Source organism: Platichthys flesus, chromosome 23, assembly GCF_949316205.1.
Source record: "Platichthys flesus chromosome 23, fPlaFle2.1, whole genome shotgun sequence".
NCBI lineage: Eukaryota > Metazoa > Chordata > Actinopteri > Pleuronectiformes > Pleuronectidae > Platichthys > Platichthys flesus.
The window spans coordinates 11,191,827-11,213,137 of NC_084967.1; the positions used below are offsets into that span (position 1 = coordinate 11,191,827).

At 42.3% G+C, this 21,311-nt stretch overlaps 3 protein-coding genes across 5 annotated transcripts; 2 read left to right on the forward strand and 1 right to left on the reverse strand.

Moving 5' to 3' along the window:
- The first annotated feature begins 506 nt into the window (after positions 1–506).
- Positions 507–7,735, forward strand: cax1 (cation/H+ exchanger protein 1). 3 transcript variants are annotated; one of them, XM_062382319.1, is made up of 20 exons: positions 507–646; positions 1,594–1,770; positions 1,960–2,090; positions 2,317–2,425; positions 2,533–2,649; positions 2,739–2,800; positions 2,938–3,105; positions 3,181–3,366; positions 3,669–3,768; positions 3,990–4,131; positions 4,236–4,419; positions 4,556–4,655; positions 4,752–4,870; positions 5,144–5,181; positions 5,267–5,394; positions 5,775–5,911; positions 6,561–6,655; positions 7,169–7,247; positions 7,345–7,453; positions 7,556–7,735. In XM_062382319.1, exons 1-20 carry the CDS (start codon positions 568–570, stop codon positions 7,627–7,629), a joined length of 2,334 nt encoding a protein of 777 aa, XP_062238303.1. In that variant the 5' UTR covers positions 507–567; the 3' UTR covers positions 7,630–7,735. The 3 variants fall into 3 exon arrangements, with proteins under 3 accessions (XP_062238303.1, XP_062238304.1, XP_062238305.1); XM_062382320.1 differs by having other exon boundaries at positions 545–646; positions 5,778–5,911; XM_062382321.1 differs by having other exon boundaries at positions 545–646; positions 1,674–1,770.
- Positions 7,736–8,548: 813 nt separating this feature from the next.
- klhdc10 (kelch domain containing 10) lies at positions 8,549–13,392 on the reverse strand. The gene is made up of 9 exons (XM_062382322.1): positions 13,181–13,392; positions 11,295–11,516; positions 11,050–11,204; positions 10,763–10,911; positions 10,587–10,671; positions 10,441–10,507; positions 10,312–10,359; positions 10,040–10,179; positions 8,549–9,882 (listed from the first exon to the last, which is right to left on the reverse strand). The coding sequence occupies exons 1-9, from the start codon at positions 13,260–13,262 to the stop codon at positions 9,673–9,675; spliced, it is 1,158 nt and encodes a 385-aa protein (XP_062238306.1). The 5' UTR covers positions 13,263–13,392; the 3' UTR covers positions 8,549–9,672.
- Positions 13,393–16,447: 3,055 nt separating this feature from the next.
- zc3hc1 (zinc finger, C3HC-type containing 1) lies at positions 16,448–20,691 on the forward strand. Its single transcript, XM_062383154.1, has 10 exons — positions 16,448–16,638; positions 17,394–17,496; positions 17,702–17,852; positions 17,979–18,062; positions 18,152–18,279; positions 18,373–18,512; positions 18,668–18,932; positions 19,063–19,266; positions 19,394–19,606; positions 19,763–20,691. The coding sequence occupies exons 1-10, from the start codon at positions 16,505–16,507 to the stop codon at positions 19,868–19,870; spliced, it is 1,530 nt and encodes a 509-aa protein (XP_062239138.1). The 5' UTR covers positions 16,448–16,504; the 3' UTR covers positions 19,871–20,691.
- The last annotated feature ends 620 nt before the right edge of the window (positions 20,692–21,311 follow it).

Consider the following 21,311-nt stretch of genomic DNA (forward strand, 5'->3'; position numbering starts at 1 on the left):
TGCAACGGTGTCTCTACTGATGCTTCCACTAGAGGGTGAACAAAGACACCATGAGTTTGTAAAAAATAAAAATTATTTGGTTTATTTTCTATCCCTAATGTGTAAAAAAAGCATTTACTCCTACTTTGATTGTGCAAATTAAATTAGAAAAATGTTTTTGTTCAAATAAAAATAATCTTTCCTGTTTCTGTGATTGCCATAAAGTATAGGTCAAATCCTGCATTCTTAGTTTCCGCCTACTGTATCTTTATTGATTTTTCCACTAGGGGGTGCTAAAGTTTCAGATTTTTACATCCTTCACAAAGTTGTTTTCAATAGTTATAAAGCCACTACCCAGTTTGGAAAATGAACAGAAAGAAAACAGAAGTTGGTAGAAAATAAGTTATTAAATTAAGAAAAAATAAACGATTTAAACTTGGGAGTGTTCCCCCCTGTCCCCCCCTGTTCCTCCGCCCCTGCTGGGCGTCAGTGAGCAGCCAGTGACATATCAGAGTATAAAGAGAGGAAGAAGCTCTCTCACACACACACACACACACACAGGGTGGACACGTGTAGTAAACACTCAGCATGTCCGACAGAAAGACCTCGTCGGTGCCAGGTGATGCGGACAGTCTCCGGAGAAGATCCGCTGCTCAGGACTCCTCAGGTGAGTTTCGTGCACCTGTTTGTATTCATGGTTTAACCCGGTGAGAGGGTGACCTCGGTTGGAATTCATTTCTGTGCTAGTTTGACCTTAATTTGGCCAAAGCGCGCGCTCGTCAATTTGACCTTTTGCTTCAAAACTTTCGAAGAAAGTGTTTGAGGGGCGGATGAGGGTTGTTTCAAGAATCACAGGCAGGAGCAGAGGATCATGGTTATTTCCTTGCTATGATCACAACCTTATAGTATATGTCTAAATACATGTGTGTGTTTATGTTCGTTTGAAAACTGGGAAGAAGAAGGTTTAGAGCAGCTTGTTCTTAACTGATAGTTCCTCAGCCATGTTTTCTAAACTCCTTAAAGTTTATGGATGTTTTTTTATTACATGTTGCATGTCTGTGGATGATTTGTTGCCAAACCTCAGCAGATTTAGTTAAAAGTCATGTGCTCAATCAAAGACAGGAGACATTGCATTTTCCAACTGCAGTTTTCTGTAGATCTGACTTCCAGCCGCCTCCAAAAACCTCCTCAACTGTCACTGGGCATGTTTTTAATCAGACAAGAGAAGTGACTATTTGCTGCAGATTGTCATTTATAAGCTCGTAAACAGTTCCCAGTATAAACAACATGCTTCTATCATATATTTTAAAGCAGCACTTTATTTTTTCTTGTGTGTATGTGAGCAATGCATTGATAATGAGATCAGTCGTGGCAGGCAGCCCTTTGCAGCGTGGGGGGAGCGGGGACACTCTGCATGACTCTCAGGAGGTTTTTGTTAGTCACACACATTTCCATGGCACGGCTGTAAAATGGGTTTCCCTGGATGTCGCTCCTCTTCCTCACCTTGAACACAACACCTCATTAGATGTGTCGATCATGTGACCAACATTGTTTTTATGTATTGTGTCCTTTTTTTCTTCAAATGTACGAATCTGTCTCCCGTGATATTTCCAGAGATCTATGTAGATCCTGAACAGCATCGTCGGTTTCCACGGCGACAGTCCCAAACTGACAGAATTTGTGTTGGCCCCCAGCATCCGGAGCTCGGGACCATGACCACGCCCTCCCCAGATGGTTCCGTGGCCCACTTCTGCCACTACACGCCGAAATGTTACCTCACCGTCCACGGAGGTTAGTGACGCGTTAGTTTACAGCAGGAAGCAAACAAGTAATCACATTAGCATTGGAAAAACTATTTTGTTTTGTTGGTTGTTTTGAATTTGGAGATGTTCAAATATAGACCGAGAGAAGTGAAAATGGTGAGAACAGGAGTCATCCGCTGCTGTGGATGAACGGTGTCGCGGTGTGATTTTTCTGCAGCAGGTCACGGCACCTCAGCCCGGACGGCTTCGTCACAGTATGGAGAGGAGGGTTGGCACGACGCCACCACCAAGACCACCATCAGAGCTGACAATGAGGTGGAGGCTCACAGGGAAGCCAACAACTACAGGGTGAGCATTGATCTCCACTGCACCTCAGCAATAATCCCCTTTTTGAAACTCCCAGGTTGCATTACTGTTTTTGACCTTTTGACCAATTCATGGATCTTGAATTTGCTTTTTCAGCTTTTTCCCCATCTACTCATTTCATTTAAAATTCTGCTACATATAACTAATCTATCTGAAAGTTATCATGGTTAAATATATATTGTGGAAAAAACTTTGTCTTTTCCTGCAGTTTGGCTTCAGGAAGTGGAAGGGCAACGTGACGGAGAAGCCCATCGGAGAGAGATCAGACATCACCAAAGAGCTGTACGCTGATATTAGTCTTGTTAAACCTCAAGAAGGTCTTTCTATTTCATTTCTCTCTTTGCACTCGCATACAGATTAACAGGACGGTCCTTTTTATAGAAGAAAACACTAAGCTGTATTCATGATTTCTCCTCTCTTTCAGGCTTGGTGGTTTCCTTTGGGAACATCGTTTATGTCTTTTTATTTGGATGGTGGATATCTTTAATCTACTTCCTCGTTTGTCCTATAATGTTCCTAACGATCTTAGGAGCTCCGTATGGTATGTACTCTTAAAAAAAATGGCTCTGAATATTGTAGATTTCCCCCAAATGTGGAAGAAAATGACGTTTTTGTTTTGGCTTTTTCCAGGGAAACTTTGTTGGAAGTTGGCGTTGTACTTTATTTGGCCATTTGCTAAGTCCATAGAAAAGGTATCATGGTTTTCAACACTTCTTCCGATATCGTGGCTGCAATAACTAAAATATTTGTTATACTACAACAGTAGAGATTCATATAAGAAACCGTAGATGACGTAGTATATGGACAACCAATTTAGTTTTTTTTTCAGGCCAGTGATGCAATGAGGAGTTCAATCGTGAAGCCTCCAAAGTTTGAGGTCATCCCTGAGGAGGGGGACACTGAGGACAAGGAGTCTGCCCCCCTCCTGGTGTCTTCTCCAATCGCAGTGGAGATCCCCGTCCCAGAACCACCTGTCAGGAAAGCTTCAAAGCACTGGGTGAGAAAGTCCGGATGATCTCAATCGTTGAGGTAAATCTACGAGTGGGTGTTTTTGATGATTGTCCCCCTGCAGTGTCGGGTCAGCACCTATGTGTGGCTGCTCCTGGGTTACCCTGTGCTGGCTGTGGCCCACTCCCTCGCCTGTGTGCTCTCCTGGCTGCTGATCTTCACCATCCCTGTGTCCAAGATGAACGCTCGCACCCTGACCACGGTGCTGCTCATGGCACCGGAGGACGTCCAGATCCACAGACGGGAAAAGGTAAAAGTGATCGGATGGATAGATTATTGATCCAGAAATAAATTTAGGAGGAAGAGAAAGATGTGAGGAATGTGCGTAATGATCTGGGAGCATTGTAAATGTGAAAACAACTTCTTTTTATAGCCTCCATGATACCTGACATTTGACATCTATAGAAAAAGATTCCAGATCTAAACTGATATTGAAATCTGTGGATATTATTACCAGAGAGGCTGTGTGGCTGGATCAGTTGTGCTAAGTTAAGAAATAGTTTTGAATATAATGAATTTATAACTTCTGATGAATTGTTTTCTCTTTTCCAGACGAATATTTGTGAGATCCGAGTCGTCTTATACTGTAATCGAGCATTTAATGTGCACTACTGCAAATACACCGTACAAGGAATCAACATTTTCGCTCTCAGTATCCTTTTTTTGAGTTGTTGGATCTTATTTAGCTACCATTAGATTGCATTTAAATATAATGTGCTCACAAAATGTATTTATCTAATCTTTTTCAACTACTTTACATTTTCCATCCCTAATCAATCATGATATTTATCAAAGTACCTTCACTGCGAGACAGATTTGTGTTCTGCTCTGTCCACTGTTTATTTATTCTCCTTGAGTCCACGTTCCCTGCAGACCTGCTTCCTCTGGTATTCATCACTCTTATTGTGGGCTATACTGACCGTGAGCACAATTACTTCAGCGCAGAGACCAAGTTTGCCACAGCCATCACCTCCATCATCCCTCTGTCCTACTACATCGGCATGGGGATAGCCAGGTGAAGTTAAACCTACAGGAAACCCTGTCAACCAGGATCAATGTATATAATTGATTGTGTTGATGGTTCTATTTCCTTTTTTTTTTTTGTGCATGCTCCCACAGCATTTCTGCGCAGAGTAACTTTGCAGTGGGGGCGGTGGTGAATGCCACGTTCGGCTCCATCACGGAGATGACGTTCTACATCACAGCTCTGCTACAGGGATACCACGCTAACAACAAATGCTACGAAGAGATCGTCAAGGCAGCGCTCACCGGAACCATACTGGGATGTATACTGTTCATACCGGTGAGTGCCTGAGAAGGACACATATCTGCCAACATGCATCGGCTCACTCGCTTTTCATATCCTGTAAAATGCAGCTTTTTAAATAAGTGGGTAGATGCTCATGCACAATTATTTATTTTTTTTGTCACCTGCACAGGGGATCTGTATGATCATTGGGGGCATTAAACACCGGGAGCAGAGGTTCAACAGTCGTTCAGCTGGAGTGAGTTCTGCTTTGCTTTTCATATCCATAGGAGGTATGTATGGCTTCCACACACACACAAACACACACTTCCTCTGCCACAAACTAGATTTGATCAATCTGAGTCCTGTGCTGTGACGCTTGTCCACAGGTGTGTTTGCTCCCACCCTTTTCTCCAAGGCGTTCGGTTATCTGGTGTGTGAGAGCTGCACCAACATCCCAAACAATACCAGCGTGCCCTTCATCTGCAAGGACTGTCACTACGACATGGTGGGCAGCTTCTCCTCACGTTACACTTCAACTTCCAGATATTCTCGTTGTGTGTTGTTGATCAGCTCAAGCTACAAAGCTGCCTGGAGCCAGTTTGAGTACCTTTGGTTTTCCTCCAGTTTCAGTAATGGCACAAATAACAAGTAGAGTTTGAGTCCATATCTGATCCACATCTGATTGGTCCCACGACAGTTAAAAAGGAACATTTTTGCTGCAGAAGATTTATTCAAGAATATATTAAACTTTTTTTTATTTTACTTTCTTTGTTCCCAGAGTCGAACGGACCCACATTTGATTCTCGCCCATATTGAGTAAGTCCAGGTGCTTCATATGTTTTAATTTTTTCAACTATCAACCTAATTTTTGTAACTAATTATTCATTTAAAAACATTCCAGGCCTCTGGTGTACACAATCTCTGTGCTGCTGCCTACTGCCTACCTGATCGGCCTCATCTTCACACTGAAAACCCACACCCACATCTATGACATCCACATCAGTGATGGCCAAGGTGACCATGCAACTGGTCAGTATACACGAGAGGACGCCATCACCTGCCACCCCACTGGTGAGGTCACTGCTGGCCATCTTCACGCTGCCAGCTCTTGTATTAATGACAGCATTATTGCCAGCAACCAGGTTACAACAGGTGTGTGGGTATGTGGAGTGCATGCCATTCTATTTGTGGTGAAGGAATGCAGAATAGTTCCCTTACTACTGACTGCCTGTCCATGACCTGGTTAACCTGCTCGTGCATGTGAGTCACCGAAGGATAGGGGCACTGATGTAACTGATTGTGCCTGTGCATGCCATCGCCCCTTTACAGAAAAAGATGAGACATTAAATATTAAACGTGTGTGTCGGTGAGCTGATGGAGTGTGTGTGTGTGTTTGTTTGCATCACCAGTAGGTCATCATGTGGTTCTCTGGTCCCGGTGGAGGGCTCTGGCAGTGCTGATCGTCGCCACGGTGCTGATGGCCTGTTGCGCTGACCTCAGCACGGAGAACGTCAAGCCCATTCTGACCAATTCCTCCATCTCCAAGGTACTGGATTAAAAACAATCGAGCTTTATTTGAATATCACAAATCGCATTCTTTGTCCTTAACCTTCGGGGGGGATTTGTTGGAACCATGATCCATGATGTGGCTGCAGCTGTGATCCTGCATCTGCAACAATAAAGCATTTGATTTCTGTGGAGCCAAGTCAGTCACATATCTTGATAGTAATGTGATGAAGAGGAGATAGAGCAGCTCCATGTGTCCCCCGCACTCTCGGCCTTCAGCAGCATAACGACGAGCTGGTTGAAGACGAGACCTGAGCCAACACTTTGCTCCTGCTCTTTCAAGTCGACAGTTTATCTGCCTGCCGGACTGAAGCTGGGAGATGATTCCACAGAAAAGGAGCTTGTATTGAAAATGGTTTATTTTTAGAAGGGAGGAGAATTACTCAGATTTAAAGCATCTGTGCTTCACTAGACAAATTTAACTTGTGGATGATCGAAAACTTTAGAATTACCACCCTGGGGTAAAAACACCCAACAGAGCATCATTGTTTGTGATTAACTGATATAAACTCCTCTGTTAGATAGAATGTGTCCCGAGGGGCTTGGTGTATTGTGCATGATGTATTTGGGGGTCATATCGTGTCATAGGTTTCTTTGTACTGAGGTCGTGTGCGGCTTCTTTCTTGCAGTACTTCATCAGTGTCACAGTGTTGGCCATGGTGCCAGAGCTTCCTGAGATCGTCAATGGGATCCAGTTCGCGCTGCAGAACAACATCAGCCTGAGGTTTGACAAAATTTACTGAGTGATCACAATCATTTATTTAATTTAAATGTAAAACCTGTGAATTTGTATCGCGGTGATAATTAGTTTTGGAAATTATACATTTGTGAAATCTCTTCTTGCCTTCTCGAAAATAACAGGTCAGTGGTCTGAGGCATTTATGTTTTCCAGTTGTTTGTACCGATCTTGAAGTTAAATCTCACCTCGAAGGAATGTCTTGTACAAATGTTAGCTTGGTCTCAAGGATGAACCAATTAGAATTTGATGGTCAAAGATCAGATTTCTCAGTCACAGTTGCTCCCATATTTGGCACAGATGATCATTTATTTAGACTCCGATTAGATTCGGTCACGTTGGCCTTACAAAGCATGTTTGTATCCTCTGAAACGTAATGGGTGAATTGATCAGATTTCTGTGGTCAAAGGTCACGGTGACCTCACGAGTCAGGGGAAAAAGAAACTGCATCTCACTGGTTGCTAGAGACATACAACAGTAATTTTAGTTTTTCTTCTGCAGCCTTGAAGTGGGAAGTTGCATTGCTGTCCAGGTCTGTATGATCCAGATTCCACTGCTTATCCTCTTCAATGCATTTTACGTAAGTTAAACTGGATTTTCCTTTTTCAACTGCAACAGATGATTTTCTTCCTCGTGCATGTTTGTTTCCACAACTTGACTTTACATTTTCTCCCCAGGATGTCGGATTTGTGCTCGTGTTCAGTGACATCCATCTCTGGGCCAGCATCTTCAGTGTCATCGTTGTCAACTACATCTTTATGGATGGAAAATGTGACTACTTTCAGGGTAAGTCACGCTAGACTTGTTTCCCCAGAGCAGTGAACATCATGAGTTCTCACGGTTTTGAAACTGTATGCATATGTAAAGCGCTCTTGCCTTGTTCCACAGGCACCGCTCTAGTGGTGGTTTACCTCATCCTATTGGCTCTTTACTTCTTCGCTCCCTCTCCTCGCTCCTGTTGATCAAGAAAAAGTCTGTTTTGTATATGTATATTCCAGGGTGGTGTCTTTGTGCTGTCTTTGTAATGTTTGTACTGTGTGGTTTATATTGAAATTAAAAAATGCATTGTTTATAAAGTTTAGTTTGGGGGCATAATTTCTCTTATAAATGAAAAGACAAGACCACAGCAAGTCATGCAAACAGCATTGTAATATAATTCATGCTAATTACAAGTCAGGCAAAGGAAACTGGGGGCAACCGAGAGCTATTTACAGAACACTTTATTAATATTTAACTCCAACATGACATTCACAAAAGTCCACTGTACAACAGTTAAATGGTGACTGTTTTAAACCTATATTCAAAAGTAAAGATCTGATAAGGTTAATACAAAAAGCAGGTGAAGACGTCATGCACCGAGAAGTTTTGTATGCAGAAGGTTAATAGAAGGGTTAGGGTTAGGCAACGGTGAAGAAGTGCAGGCAGGTTCATGCGTGTGTAAGAGACATCAAAACAACTAGTGACATCCCATTCTGACTGAAATCCTGATCTCATTACTCATAATTGTTATTTGGCATCAGTGAAATTAAATGTGTGTCGGACTGAGATTGCTGCATCCTGTTCTGGAGATGACTTTACTGGTTCCTGACAGGAAGAGATCAAAAGACTTTTATCATCATTGTGGCCCCCATTATGCTGAGTGGTTATACTGTGTAATGGCAGAATTGTTGAGTGGTTAAACAATTGACTAACTCTACAACAAAGGTCAAATCTTCGACATTAAACCTGTTCCTCTAAACAAGAAAAAGATCTTCCACTGCCTACTTATTTCAACCTCTTTAAAAGTTTGAAAGGCACTGCAGTACACGCAGCTGTTTGCTACCAAAGCCACTCCCTCCGACAAAACTCAGCCACCGACAGAGAGGGAGTAAAACACATGTCTGAATGGAATAACAGCAAGTCTTTATTTGAATAAAAGCATTTAAGTTAATTTTTAAAGAGCACCAAATTCACAGTGATGTGGTGCATGGTTTGGATTACAAATGAGAGCTGCAAGCAAACGGGATGGGAAGTTCATTATTATTGAAGATACCCACCTTCGATCTTTTTTTTTTCGTGGATGATTCTCTGTAACAAGATGTATGATGGAAAATAGAAGGGCTCAGTCATTGGTAAAACCAGCATTTCACTTTTTCTTAACACGTTTTAGCCAATTTACTACAAGGGTGTGTCTGGACTTAAATCCAGACACACCCTTGTTTAAATTCATACAACATAAAAAGACTTGACATTTTAGATTGGAAATCCCTGACGGTGAAAACATTTCAGTTATTTAAAATGAGTTCAAAGTAGTGCAGGGGAAGTCGGTAATTCAAGTTTCAAGCGTCTGGAAGTTGATTTTCAAACTATACAGAGAAAAATGAAATAAAAAATGGCTCACCGGAAAGTCACTTTCAAAATCTAAAACATGAGATTTGTATTCAATTGACTAAAACGTGCAAAAAACACTCCCTTTCACTTTATAGACTGAAACCTCCTTTTAAAAAAAGTAAATGTCTACAAATATGCAATACAACATGTGCAAACAGCAATTTCAGGTGATTCCCCCCAAAACTGATTTGTCCAAATAAATATACATGCATTCTTCTTTTGCACATAATTCTTAAAAGTACTAGAGAAGGTTGATTAAAAAAATGGGAGAGGGCAGTCTTTGAAAACATGACGGGGCAAAATAAAGTATTTCCAGCAGTCACAGTTTGGCTGATGAGGGGGCTGGAGTTCGTACGTAGTTTGACACAAAGGCATCATGTAGGGAATAAAACATTCTGCATCTATTTTCTTCGTCATCACTGGAACTGCGAAAAACCTAAGAACAAAAAAAAAAAAATGAAAAAAGGCATCCCATTGTTTTTGGTTTTAAGGCGGGGCTACGTCAGGCACGGGAGCGAGAGGGCGATTCCCGAGAAAGTTTGCTGTGAATTTTATCTTCTGTGCTCTGTCACACCTCGTCTCCTCCCAGTCCAGCCCAGGTCATCCATTCCTCTGTCCGTGCTCCGCTGTGCGGCTCATTTCAAGCGTTCGATTAATTCCTGTGTCATGCCCAGGTTCAGCAGCTGGATGGTGGAGAGAGTGGCCAGGTGGGGATAAGCCTTGAGGAGCTTCTCCCAGCAGAGCTCCAGCAGGCTGGGCACTGCCAGCCAGATCTTAAACAGAGAGCCAGTCCTCTTGTTCTCATGAATGTTCACCACGCCACCATGGATGTACATGCAGCCAGCCTGGGGACAGTGAAGACAGACCGAAGCATATGTTTTATATGAAATATAGAGCAATTAAAAAAAAACCTTGTGGATTTATAGGAAAAATGTGTCTAGCAAATATGGCTATTTCAAACCATCAACATTTCAACAGACGGAGCTACTAATGTGCACTAACCGGGGTGACAGCAGCACAGTGGAAGTAGGCAGGCTCAGGCATCATTGCTGGTAGTTTACTCCACTGGAAAGTCTGCAGGTTGATCTTCCACAGATCTGCCAATATCAACTCCCCGTTGTAGCCTCCACAGATAAATACATCTGTAACCGAGAAAGATAAATGGTTACATACTGTAGCTGTTTATGTGCGAGCCGGCAGGGAGTTGCTTTCAACACTGAAGGTTCCGCATATAACAGACTGTTTATCTACGGCAGTATTAAAAAGATTCTCACCGTTTCGTATTTGCACACAGCTATGGCATCTCCGAGGAGCAGGGTACCCTGGGAGAAGCACAGACATTTTAGAGTTGTGTGCATGAGAACACGACAGCAACAGGTGATAATTCAGTGCAGGATACACACCTATTTTGTCATGAGGCTTAGTCGTAATCTCCTCCCAGGAATTGGTCTCGAGATTGTACGCATGCACCTATTTAAAAGGAAAACAACGGTATATTCAGAATAGGTCTAAGTGACTAGAGTTCCCCCTTAGCGGCGTATAGCCGTACCTTGTCTAGAGGATAAGATGTCCAGGAAGTGCCTCCTCCCAGAATGTAGATCCTCTGTCCGTCATGAGCTATTTCATGTCTGTACCTGTGGCACACACACAAACAACAGAGTTATGTCAAGGGTTCTTACAACACTGAAAAAGATTCCCAGCTTGTTTAGAAGCACGATAGCGCACCGTTCCTCGGGCAGGTCGTCAGGAGGGTTGTTGGGCTTGAGGTGGATCCACTCCCTGGTGGTCAGGTCCAGCCTGTGCAGGTCTGTGCTGTAGATGTAGCCTGTTGTACCTCCAAACACGTACAGGAAGCCGTTTATTATGACCATCGCCTGGAGGAACAAAGATTTGAGAGTCTATTTCATGGTAGTTCTGTTGAATAGTTTGAATACCCAGTGACTAGATTCTGAAAAGAAACTGATCTCTATAGTCCCTTCTTCTTAAAACTACCGATTGATTTCAGAGGCTACCTGTCCATAGATTCTGTTTGGCTTCTTCCCACGGCAGTTGAGCAGGGACCATCGCTTGTACTTCACGTTACAAACGTGAACGTCGTTGCCATTATTCTCACCAAAGGGGATCCCAGTGCCTCCGAACACCAGGAGGTTGTTGCCGTGCAAAACAGCTGAGGGAACACAGTAACATTACATTGATGTTCATCCACAATTGCTGGAAAACCCAATTTTTGTTGAGAACCACCATGGATCTGTTTTACCTGACATAGACGCCAGCTCTGTGGGCATGTAGCCTTCTGTTCGGATCTGCTGCCAGCAGCCTGTGGCAAAGTGGTACTTCCACAGCTCCCTGAACAGCGGATAGTCTTCATTATCTGAGCCTCCTGACTCATCATAGTCGGGGTTGTAGCCTCCAAATACATACAGGTTAGTGTTGTCTGCGACACAGCGATGCCCACTGCGGGCGGGGGGAGTACGATGACCTAGAGAGGGGGAGCATGTTAATAGAGGTACTTACTCTGGTATACTGTATATTTCCTATAAAGTGCCGTCCATATAAAAATGGCGCTTTTAACTCAGCCGGTCAAATCCTAGTGTGCTGTAGTTTAAAATATTATAATCTGGCTCCATGGATCTTGGGATTTTGATTCATTATTCACAACATCACATGTTTGACCTTCTGGGGAAAAAAACTATGGAAAATGAACCCTCACTATTTGAGTTTAGTAAAGTACTAAGAATAGCACCGGGCCTTTAACCCTACCTTTAACTCCACTCTGATGTTTCAGCCAGCAAATGCGTTTTTATTAATCAGGATTTATAATGGATTTTGAAGCACAGCAGAGAAACAAGGCTTATAGAGAGAGAGCAGAGGAATGTAGGACATGACCACACACCCACATTGATACAAATCTAATGCGAATAACAGCACAAACTATTGCTCTGGCAGTAATGTCGCAATTATTATTAGTTATCTATTAACATAGCTCTGAATCACCACAATTCACATGTGGCGATTCAGGTGCTTCTATCAAGAACATTTATTTGACTTGACATGGGTTATCTGCCGGCTGGATACAGAGGGAAAGTTGTAAAAGGACCGCAAAAGAAAAAGGCTTCTACAAACCACATATTTCTGTGACTAAAATCTATTAAACAATAGTTGTTTCTACTTTGCTAAGATGAAAAAAAAACACCCTTTAAAACTCTTGTGAAAGTGAGTGACTTTTTGGTGCCGGCCAGACAAATGTCAAAGCATTATGCAAAGAATCTGGCATGTCTATGAAAATAAGAGTGCACTATATAGACCACAAATCCTTTGCAGAGTCGAGTCCGATGACTCAGTCACTCAGTCATCTGGGTCATATTTCTTTGCAGCATGATCAGAGCTGGACTGTGTACCATGGTGCACGTTGCTTGGCCCCTGGTGTGACTGACCTTGGCAGCTGTAAAGACTATCTGTGACACACACGTGAATACACACCATCAAGCCAAGGGGATATGGTTAAAAAAATCTGAGAGGGGGTCGGTGCATCCTGGTCTTTTTCCAAACATGGTGGCACATCGAGATCATATCTGTTTCTCCAGGACTACGTTGTGAACACGATGATTATTGATGATTGTCATGATGAGTAGCGCTGCAGCACACACATCTAGCACTAGCAACACACCTGATCGGTTCATACGTGCTGCTTTTGGGTGTAAACTTGTACCTGAATGCATCTTGAGTCATCAGGCATTAGCTTCACTTGCTAAAAGCAGAAACATGTATGTCGAGACGCCTTCTAAGTGATTTATAGGATGGTGCAGTTAAACAGCCCTGGATCTCTCATGGTAGTCCTGGTAATCCATCACTGGTCTTACAGCTAAAAGACCGGATTTGACTAAATGTACGATTAACTACTTGTTTGCTTTCATGTTCTGAGTAGCCTTTGATGTGATTCTCTTACAAGCTATCGAGAGATAAACAAGCTACTGGCTGCTAGCTTGGATTCTATGATTAGCAACGTCTCCAGCGAAGGTAACGTGCACATTGCATTTCACGTGGACCAGACGATCACAGTGAAATTGTTTTTTTTAGTTCCCACTGACAGGATGTGAGCGAGTTCAAACATGTCGTTAGCATGTCGTGCTAACGCTGACCGACCTGCTAACGTCTGCGGGGGCCTCCCTGTCAGTCGCTCGAATTTATTCAGCTGGTCCGAGCCGCGAGCAGCTTCTGCCTCCATCGCTTCCCCCGTTCACAATCCAGTCACGTTGAAGAACAACCACATCTGCCGAGGTGCAGATAAAACATTATACATCAGCCCGCATCTCATCCATCTGAAGCCATTCACAGATTCCTGTTGTCCCCCCCTCCCGCTTGGCCAATCGAAGGGCTTGTTATTGGGAAGCTGCGTCATCACAGAGGGGCGGGGCTGCGCGTGTCGCCGTCTCCCAAAACAACAACACTATTTCCTTCCGAGTCATGATAGTTATTCTCCACAATTATTAGATTAGATTTGTCTTCTACGCTTTTTAAGTTCAACACAACGTACAGATAATATCATACATATATATTTGATGATAAAAAAAGAGCTGTCAAGACTGTAGAACTGTTCTTTAGATTAATTTGTTTTTACTAAAGTTGCATCATTTATATCATTCTGTGTTTGGGATGTGTAATGTTTCCTGAACTTTTTCTTGTCATTTGTCTTAAATTTGCTTATTTGATGATCTGATTAGGTTGAATTCTTACTGTTTGGTTGTATAATTGGTTTGAATAAGGTTTTTAAAAAGTAGATAATAAAAAATTCATAAAATGCATTCATCGAAAGGTATTGTGTGTTTTCATCTGCGAGACTCTACTGTCTGACATGGCTCAGCATTCAAAATAAATGCAACGTGACTTCAATTCATTCATAACATAGCGTCACTGCTCTCGCGCAGACCTACCTACACACTCTTGATGTACTTTCTGAGTGTGCTTGAAAACTTTACTCAGTCACTTTGGAGGGGGAAGAAAAAGTTGCAAGCCAATCTAAAATCATATATGTGTGAAATATATCTAGTTTGATAAGGTGTTGACACAATATCAACATATTTGCCTATGAACTCCGTTTTCTCTTTATTTTTCCATTCCAGAACGGCACACTTCAATTGGCCTGGTTTGGCAGGGAACATTTATTATGTCATACATGCACTGTTGGCTGCCCTCAACCTATTGTCTATAATTCGTCACACAGAGCCCCCATCTGAGGTAAGTTAAAAGCAGCCATCCAGCTCTGAATCTCACTTTCGTGTGGGTATTAGGAAGGAGCATTCACTCTCAGGCTCAAGGCTCAAGAATTATCAGCATATGATTTAACTGAGAAGACGTTTTATAATAATTATCATCAGTGCCTTTTAAAAACGTCAACACATATCCATCAATTTTAACATTCAAAGACAATATTTATAACATTGACCCACAACCTCCATCACCAGAGCTTTACAATATGATCACAATCTAGCCTCCAACAATCTTCCTACAATATGTTCTTTATCTGCTTGTGTCTCCTCGCAGCACAGTTAGCAAGCTGCTGTCATGGTTCTGAATTTAATAAAAAGCCTCATCGAGATGCCTTCTGTCTTTTATCGGGTGCATGATTGCTCCCTGGTGTTAACACGGGAGGATTGCAGTTGTGTGAGCAGCTGAACATAGAACTAAAAGTAAAGGCATTCTTCGCAAAAAATATTGCTTTTGCTGTTCGTTCATTGGCTGTTCATTTAAGAATTTGTACCAGAAACTAAGCAGGTGACATCCAAAAGACATCAATTTGAAATAATATTGATCATTGATTTTAAATTTTACCATTTTTCCCAAATGTAAAGAACTTTGTACTTGTTGAGGTTTTTATAATGGATCAGTCAAGCACCTTTTTTTTCTCAGCATCACTTTAACATTGAGGTGTTCTTTGATAATTTTGGTTTTCATTTACTAATAAGCATGACTGTGAGATTCCTTTTAAGTTTTATTCATCTTATTTTAGATAGTTATTTATACTTATTTTAAAATCATTTGCAGATAGTGGCTTGTTGAGTACGTTTGTATTTTTCTTTTATAAATCTTGATTGGTCTGTATTGACAATTAACCAAGTACGCACCCTCAAATATTGTGCTCAACAATTCTGAGGTGTACTTTTCTTGAGTATTTCCATTTACTTCTTCAGATATTTATCAATTATACTATATTATATTACTTTTATTTATTCAAAAGGGGAAAATACATTACAAACAAGGAGACAGAGAACAAACAACCCACAAATGGACAAGAAACTTACATAAATATTCTATTATAAATGTATTTCATAGCTTCAGTTAGGCCACTGCTAGCTTTACCAGTTCAGAATTTGAAAACACATACAATACAAATTATGGTGCATTGTTATAAAGTCAATAAAATCAGTAGTTTATGATTACAACATTAAAGAAAAGCTAATTTTCCCCTGCTACTTAGTCTATAGGGTTTTTATATTGTGTTTTATTTACATTATATATATTGGTTTATTTTTGTCGTGCACTGATTGCTGGTTGTACATCAAATTGCCCTTGAGGGATAATAAAGATTTTTTTTCTGAGCAACTTCAGATAATCACAAGCTGCACAAACCAAGCAAGAGCAGCAGAGGAACCCATCAGCCTGCAGGGGGCAGGCTCAGGACATCACATGGAAAAGAGCAACAGCAGACTGCTTGGAAATTAAGCAGCAAAGATCCAGGGATATGTCGTTGTTATAGATTTGTGCAGTAGTGAGGCCAAGTGGAAGTCAACCTGAGAAGCTAAACTTGAACGAGGACTTCCAGAAGGAGGACAGAGAGACCGCTCACCTTCAAAATAAAAGTTCAGGAGGCCAGATGTTTGATTTGATTAATGAGTAATGAGTGACCCTTACTCCTTGTGCAAGTTGATGGGAACAATAAATCATTTATTTGATCACCGAATATAAACTGGAAGGTTTTGCATGAATTCACTGAATTATATTAAACTAAATGTTTCCCACACTGTGATTCTTGTGTGGCGTCAGAAGCCAAGGCTGGAAACTACTGGGTTATTCTCTAACAATAGGTTATTAAAGCATGTTAAATCATCCAGTATCTAAAAAAATGTTTATTCATTTAATTAAATTTAATATTTTTTTTATTTAAAAACAATAAATGGAATTGTATTAAAAACAACCAAATAAATAAATAACAGGAAATACATTTTCACCACTTTCTAATTTTCTGCACATATTGGTAAGAATTTGAGCATGTTAAAGCCCTCAAAAAGCCAATTCATTTGCCTGAAAAATAGGAACTCACTGTCTGCCATGCCTGTCAGTGCTCTGTCCCTAAAAAAGTGAGAGGCAGAAAGGGGGGGGGGGGGTGTCTCAGTCTGAGCTGTGGTAGGGTCATTCAAAGCGGAACCATTGGTCTCGGGCTTTTTTTTCCGGGGGACGTCAGAACCGAACATGGCGACTCTCAGCGGCAGTCGTGGGGATCGCCTCTCCAACTCCAACCACCAGAAAGCGTCTCTGGTTTCTCCGGAGAAAGTTCGTGAGATCCTGAACCAGGGGGTGTCGTCGACGACCGGCGGCTCCATCAGGTGCGTGTACCGATCATCCCGGCGGCGTGTGTGTGTGTGTGGCGTACAGGCGCAGTTGTGATTAGCTCGGCTGGTTAGCCACTTAGCCTGGCAGCGCTTGCAACTTCAGCGTCTCCTCTCTGAGCCCCAAGCCTCCTCACCTCCTGGAGCGTGTGGGCCAGAACATGAGTTTATACACTACTGTGCTTTTTGAACGTGTTGACCAGTGGAGTCGCTTTGATCCGCGGTGCCACTCGCTTGTGCAGTCGCTCCTCCTTGCACGCTGTCTACATGAGGGGGTGGGGACCTTTAGTCGGACGGTAACATGGTGTTCTATTGACTTGCTGTGAGTTTGTGGATCAATTTCCACATGTTGCACAGTCGTCAGGGCCGGATTAAAACAACATAGTGAAGTTCTGCTGTGCATCAATACAATAGGTGGATGGGTGTAGTCGGAAAAGAATGAAAGAGCCGCAATGCTTTGTTTTCTCTGCTGTTACGCAAGATTCACTCAAGTGGAGCGCTGTTCACTAAGTGCAGTTTGAACTCTCTTTTCTTTAGTTGTGTTTTTCCAGTTAGTAACCAGCCCCATGTCAATCACGTCTTTACTCACAGTCAACAGGCCTCACTTTGGACCGTGCATTTCAGTCAAGCTGTGCAAGTTTATTTACAGGACTTATGTGAATTATAATGTACAGTATTTGTAGTAAATCCAATCTATATCTATGTGGAAAATAACATCTGTGCCGTGTACATTTCCTTTCATTGCTTTTCAGTGGTCAAGGACATTTGAAAGTTCTGGAAGTAAAAAGCAACACTCCTGCACCTTGTGAAGCAACTAACAAAGACGCCTTTTTCTCAAGAGTGGAATCTTATTCAATATCCTTTCAATCATTTTGAACTTTTGACCCAGTTTGAGGCAACTTGTGTTTTTTCTCCCAATGTGATTAACGAATAAAGACATCACTGTAGTTTAAATATGTTTATGTATTTACATGTTATGTACAATACTATAATTGTCCATGCATAGATGTGTACTTTATTTCAGAGTGATAATGAATGTGACAGTTCCTTAGCAGAGCACTGTTTGAAATGGGCAGGCAAACCCCGCACACTATCCCCTCTGATGTGCGCCCGTTATGGCTGGATCAACATTGGCTGCGATATGCTCAAGTGCTCCAGCTGCAACGCTTTCCTCTGTGCAACACTACAACCGACTCTAGACTTTGAAAAATGTAAGTAGAACTTCAAGAAAAAGTCAGTGTCAGAGCCAGCACACGCTGAATTTAATCAAGGTTACTCAGATGTTGCCAGTCAGCTCCGAAAAATGAATGGTCAATCAACTTTCTTTCTTTGAATAGATGAATCCCGCATTACAGAGATTTTGAGGCAGCTTCAGACGCAGCATGAGAAGTTTTGTCCTTGGCCCGACTTCCCCTGTCCTGGTAAGTTCAAAAAATATTCTAGCTTGTACTGTATACTGTAACCTGATGTATACACACGATGCTCATTGTGAATATGGATTTGATTTCAGAGCGGTTCTGGTTGGTTCCGGCCTGTGAACCATCGACGCTTCTCACTGCCTTCTTAGAGCGCTTCCAGAGTGCCTGTCTCCTTGCACAGCAGCTGCCAGCCATGAAGCCAGAGCAGCTGAAATCTATGGTAAGGCAGGATGAATCTGATTATTGCAGAAAAATGTCAACTCTATGGGATTTTAACTTGTTCACCTGAATTCTTGTTTACTTTTCCTTGCAGTCTTTGACTGAGGACGTCATCAGTGCAATTCTACAGCTTGTCGAGGAGGAGCAAAAAAAAAAGGGAGGGACACAGTGCTCTGAATCTTTGGGTGTCCAGGTGGCTGCATGCATAGTTTCTCTCTGTGGCTGGGCAGGAAGGTGAGAAGATACTCCAAACTCTGTCTAGTATACTCAAATGTATGTTGATGAAAGAACGGGGGAGACACTTTTTTAAGCTGAGGCAAACGTGACACTATTTGTTCGAACTCTACTTGATCAAATCATGTCTGTTCTGTGGTTTTATCTTTTCTTAGCCCAGCTCTACACGCCATGAACCTGCCCATCCTCACCTGCTCCTACTGTATGCGCAAGGTGGGCTTGTGGAACTTCCACCAGATGGAGGCAACAGGAGGTGATGGAGATTCCATAACTGTAAGCCAGTCTGCACCAACAGCAGCTCCTGCCCCAGCACCTACGCATGAGGGCCAGGCAGACCGCTCTTCATCTGCCTCACCTACCCCTGCTACAACACCAAGTCGCATGAAGCTGAGGAGCCAAGACTCCACACGCTCTGACCAGGCTAGTTTGATTGAAACACAGCAGGGGATCCCCCGCTGGTTTCACCACGAGCGAGTGGGGTGGGGTGGGTTGATGAAGCTTCTTCTAACACATGTTTGAAAATGTCTTGTGTTCTGGTGTATGTTTTAAGGGTGAGGGAAACTCCTCCCCTGTGGGCTTGCGATCCCGCAGCAGAGACTCACCAAGTCCCATTGAAGAGCTACCAAGTCCCTTGACCAGGGGCAAGAGGTCTGCAACACGCGGCAAAGGACTGGGGGACACCTCTGCACCTGATGGCGCCGCGAGCCCGCCACAACCTCTCAAGCGTCTGCGCCTCTCATCAGTTGGTGGTGCTGTAAGAACTAACTTTACTGCTGATTTCATACCTTGGAACAGCGTTGTCATTTTATTCTGGCTGTGTTTAAGTGAAACTGGAATCCTAATCCTATGAAAGTTTTTGACTTGTTCTCCTGTTATTTCAGGATGATCTCCTGCACAGGAACTCTTTTGACCCTCTCGCTCAGCACAGAGACTGGTGTCCCTGGATCTCGGTGGGAAAGGAAAACGTGCATCCAGGGGCCATCCGCTTTTTGGATGGAGGTTCAGCCCTTGATCAGCAGGGCTGGAAGGCTGCCCTCGATCTCCTCATGCCCATGAAAAAGAATTCCGATACAGCAGGAGGCAGTCCGGCACAGGCACGTCTAAATATCTGATGATTATATTTCAAAAACCACATTCCAGCTATGTAAAGTGTAGTCACACCCACTTGATTTCTGTTATTTTTCAGTCTTTTGGGGTTGTGTTCATCATACAAACCAAACATGGTATTAAACTTTTCTCTTTCCTTGCAGGGCCCCCGTGACAAGTCTAAAAGGGTGTTTGCTATATTCCGTCAGTGGCAGGTATCTTGCTCTCCATCTCAGCAAACTGATTCCAACCAGACAGCTTTGGAGCACTGATGTGAAAAATGACCTGCCCCCTTTATGCAGTACAAAATCGGACAGCAGTGTCATATGATATCAGTGAATGCCATCCGTTAAAGTCGTGTTTACAGTCAAAGTGATTCTGGAGGGAATGGAAGTGGATTGTGTCTTCAGACAAATAAACAAGTGTCTTTTCTGTGAACAGTGAAATGTGAAGGAAGCCTGGATGGCTTTAAATCATTTGGATGTGTAACTACTTGGGCCTCTACAGGCCATGCAGAATATGTATACATAAGTAGTCATCACGTACAAAAACACGTGTTCTTATGAAAATTGGCCACAAACAAGGCACCTTCTAACAATCTTGAGTGAAGTCTGCTCCAGTAATGCTTCATGAAGTCGTGATGGACTTGATTTCTGGTGAACACAAGAGATGAGGAATCAATGATCATAAGAATGGGCCAAATGGCTTCACACTGGATAGGTAATGTTTACCTTCATTGTATGTTGAGTCATTTGTGGAAGTGAAACATTAACCACATATCAGCAAAAAAAACTGTGAGGAAGTTATTTTCTGTGTACTGTCTTGCTCGGGTCAGAGATATCTTTTTAACGAACAATTCTTTTTTTGAGAAGTGAAATATTTGTTAGTGCTACAATCCTGATTAATACAAGCAGGTAGAACCATGTGCCATTGATGTCAAACCTGTTTTTAAAATTAGATTCAGGAGTCCTGTATTTCCCTGTTTCCCCCCCTCCCTGTGACATCATCTTACTGATGCAGTTCTTACTCCTCTGCATGTGCTTTTAGTTTAGTAGAATTTCCTAAAAGTGTTTAATAAAAATACTCTTCAGAAGATTAAGTGTCATTACTCCAAACAACACAAAAACAAAAACTGAAGAAGACTTAATTAAATTCCATGCGCATACAGGAAACTTGAATTCAGATTTGGCAATGTTCTGTGTACCCATTGATGCCTCTGGGACTGGTTTCGGTGGTAGCCATTTTGTTGCCTGTGCATGATACTTACATAAACAACTTAAAGTATGTTCCTTATAATTCTCTTTTATATAAATCATTATCATAGGTTTATGTTATTGAAAGAATTACAAGGATACTAGAAAACATTTCTCTTATCAAAGCAGGCGTGTGGAACTTCTCTGGGGTGTAGTCTCAGTCATGTCCTTGAAAACAATTTCAGCTAGATGGTATTTGCATCATGTAACATTCAACCGAGTCGCAGTCTGATTTGAAAGAAACTATTTTAAAGTTTCTCCACCGCCCAAAGAGAAGCTTTTCAATGTATGTGCAGCACATTTCCTCCATGTTTGCACAGCTGTGAGAATATGCTCAAGTGGGTTGTGAGCTGGTGTGAGACATTTTCAGGGTGCATATCTGAATCGCTTCTCTCTTCATGGAGAACAGCTAATCAAAACCAATCCAAAAAGCCATCACCATAGCAATGAGGGAAACCTT

What these genes read in the sequence shown, in the direction of transcription:
- cax1 (XM_062382319.1), top strand. Translation starts at nt 568, where the DNA reads ATGTCCGACAGAAAGACCTCGTCGGTGCCAGGTGATGCGGACAGTCTC. An exon ending in GATCTTAGGAGCTCCGTATG is followed by an intron (nt 2,650 to 2,738) that starts GTATGTACTCTT and finishes GGCTTTTTCCAG; the next exon opens with GGAAACTTTGTTGGAAGTTG. An exon ending in GCTTTTCATATCCATAGGAG is followed by an intron (nt 4,656 to 4,751) that starts GTATGTATGGCT and finishes GCTTGTCCACAG; the next exon opens with GTGTGTTTGCTCCCACCCTT.
- klhdc10 (XM_062382322.1), bottom strand. Translation starts at nt 13,262, where the DNA reads ATGGAGGCAGAAGCTGCTCGCGGCTCGGACCAGCTGAATAAATTCGAG. An exon ending in CAAACAGAATCTATGGACAG is followed by an intron (nt 10,912 to 11,049) that starts GTAGCCTCTGAA and finishes TTGTTCCTCCAG; the next exon opens with GCGATGGTCATAATAAACGG. An exon ending in ACTGTGCTGCTGTCACCCCG is followed by an intron (nt 9,883 to 10,039) that starts GTTAGTGCACAT and finishes CACTGTCCCCAG; the next exon opens with GCTGGCTGCATGTACATCCA.
- zc3hc1 (XM_062383154.1), top strand. Translation starts at nt 16,505, where the DNA reads ATGGCGACTCTCAGCGGCAGTCGTGGGGATCGCCTCTCCAACTCCAAC. An exon ending in CAAGAGTGGAATCTTATTCA is followed by an intron (nt 17,497 to 17,701) that starts ATATCCTTTCAA and finishes TTAGCAGAGCAC; the next exon opens with TGTTTGAAATGGGCAGGCAA. An exon ending in ACTCCACACGCTCTGACCAG is followed by an intron (nt 18,933 to 19,062) that starts GCTAGTTTGATT and finishes GTATGTTTTAAG; the next exon opens with GGTGAGGGAAACTCCTCCCC.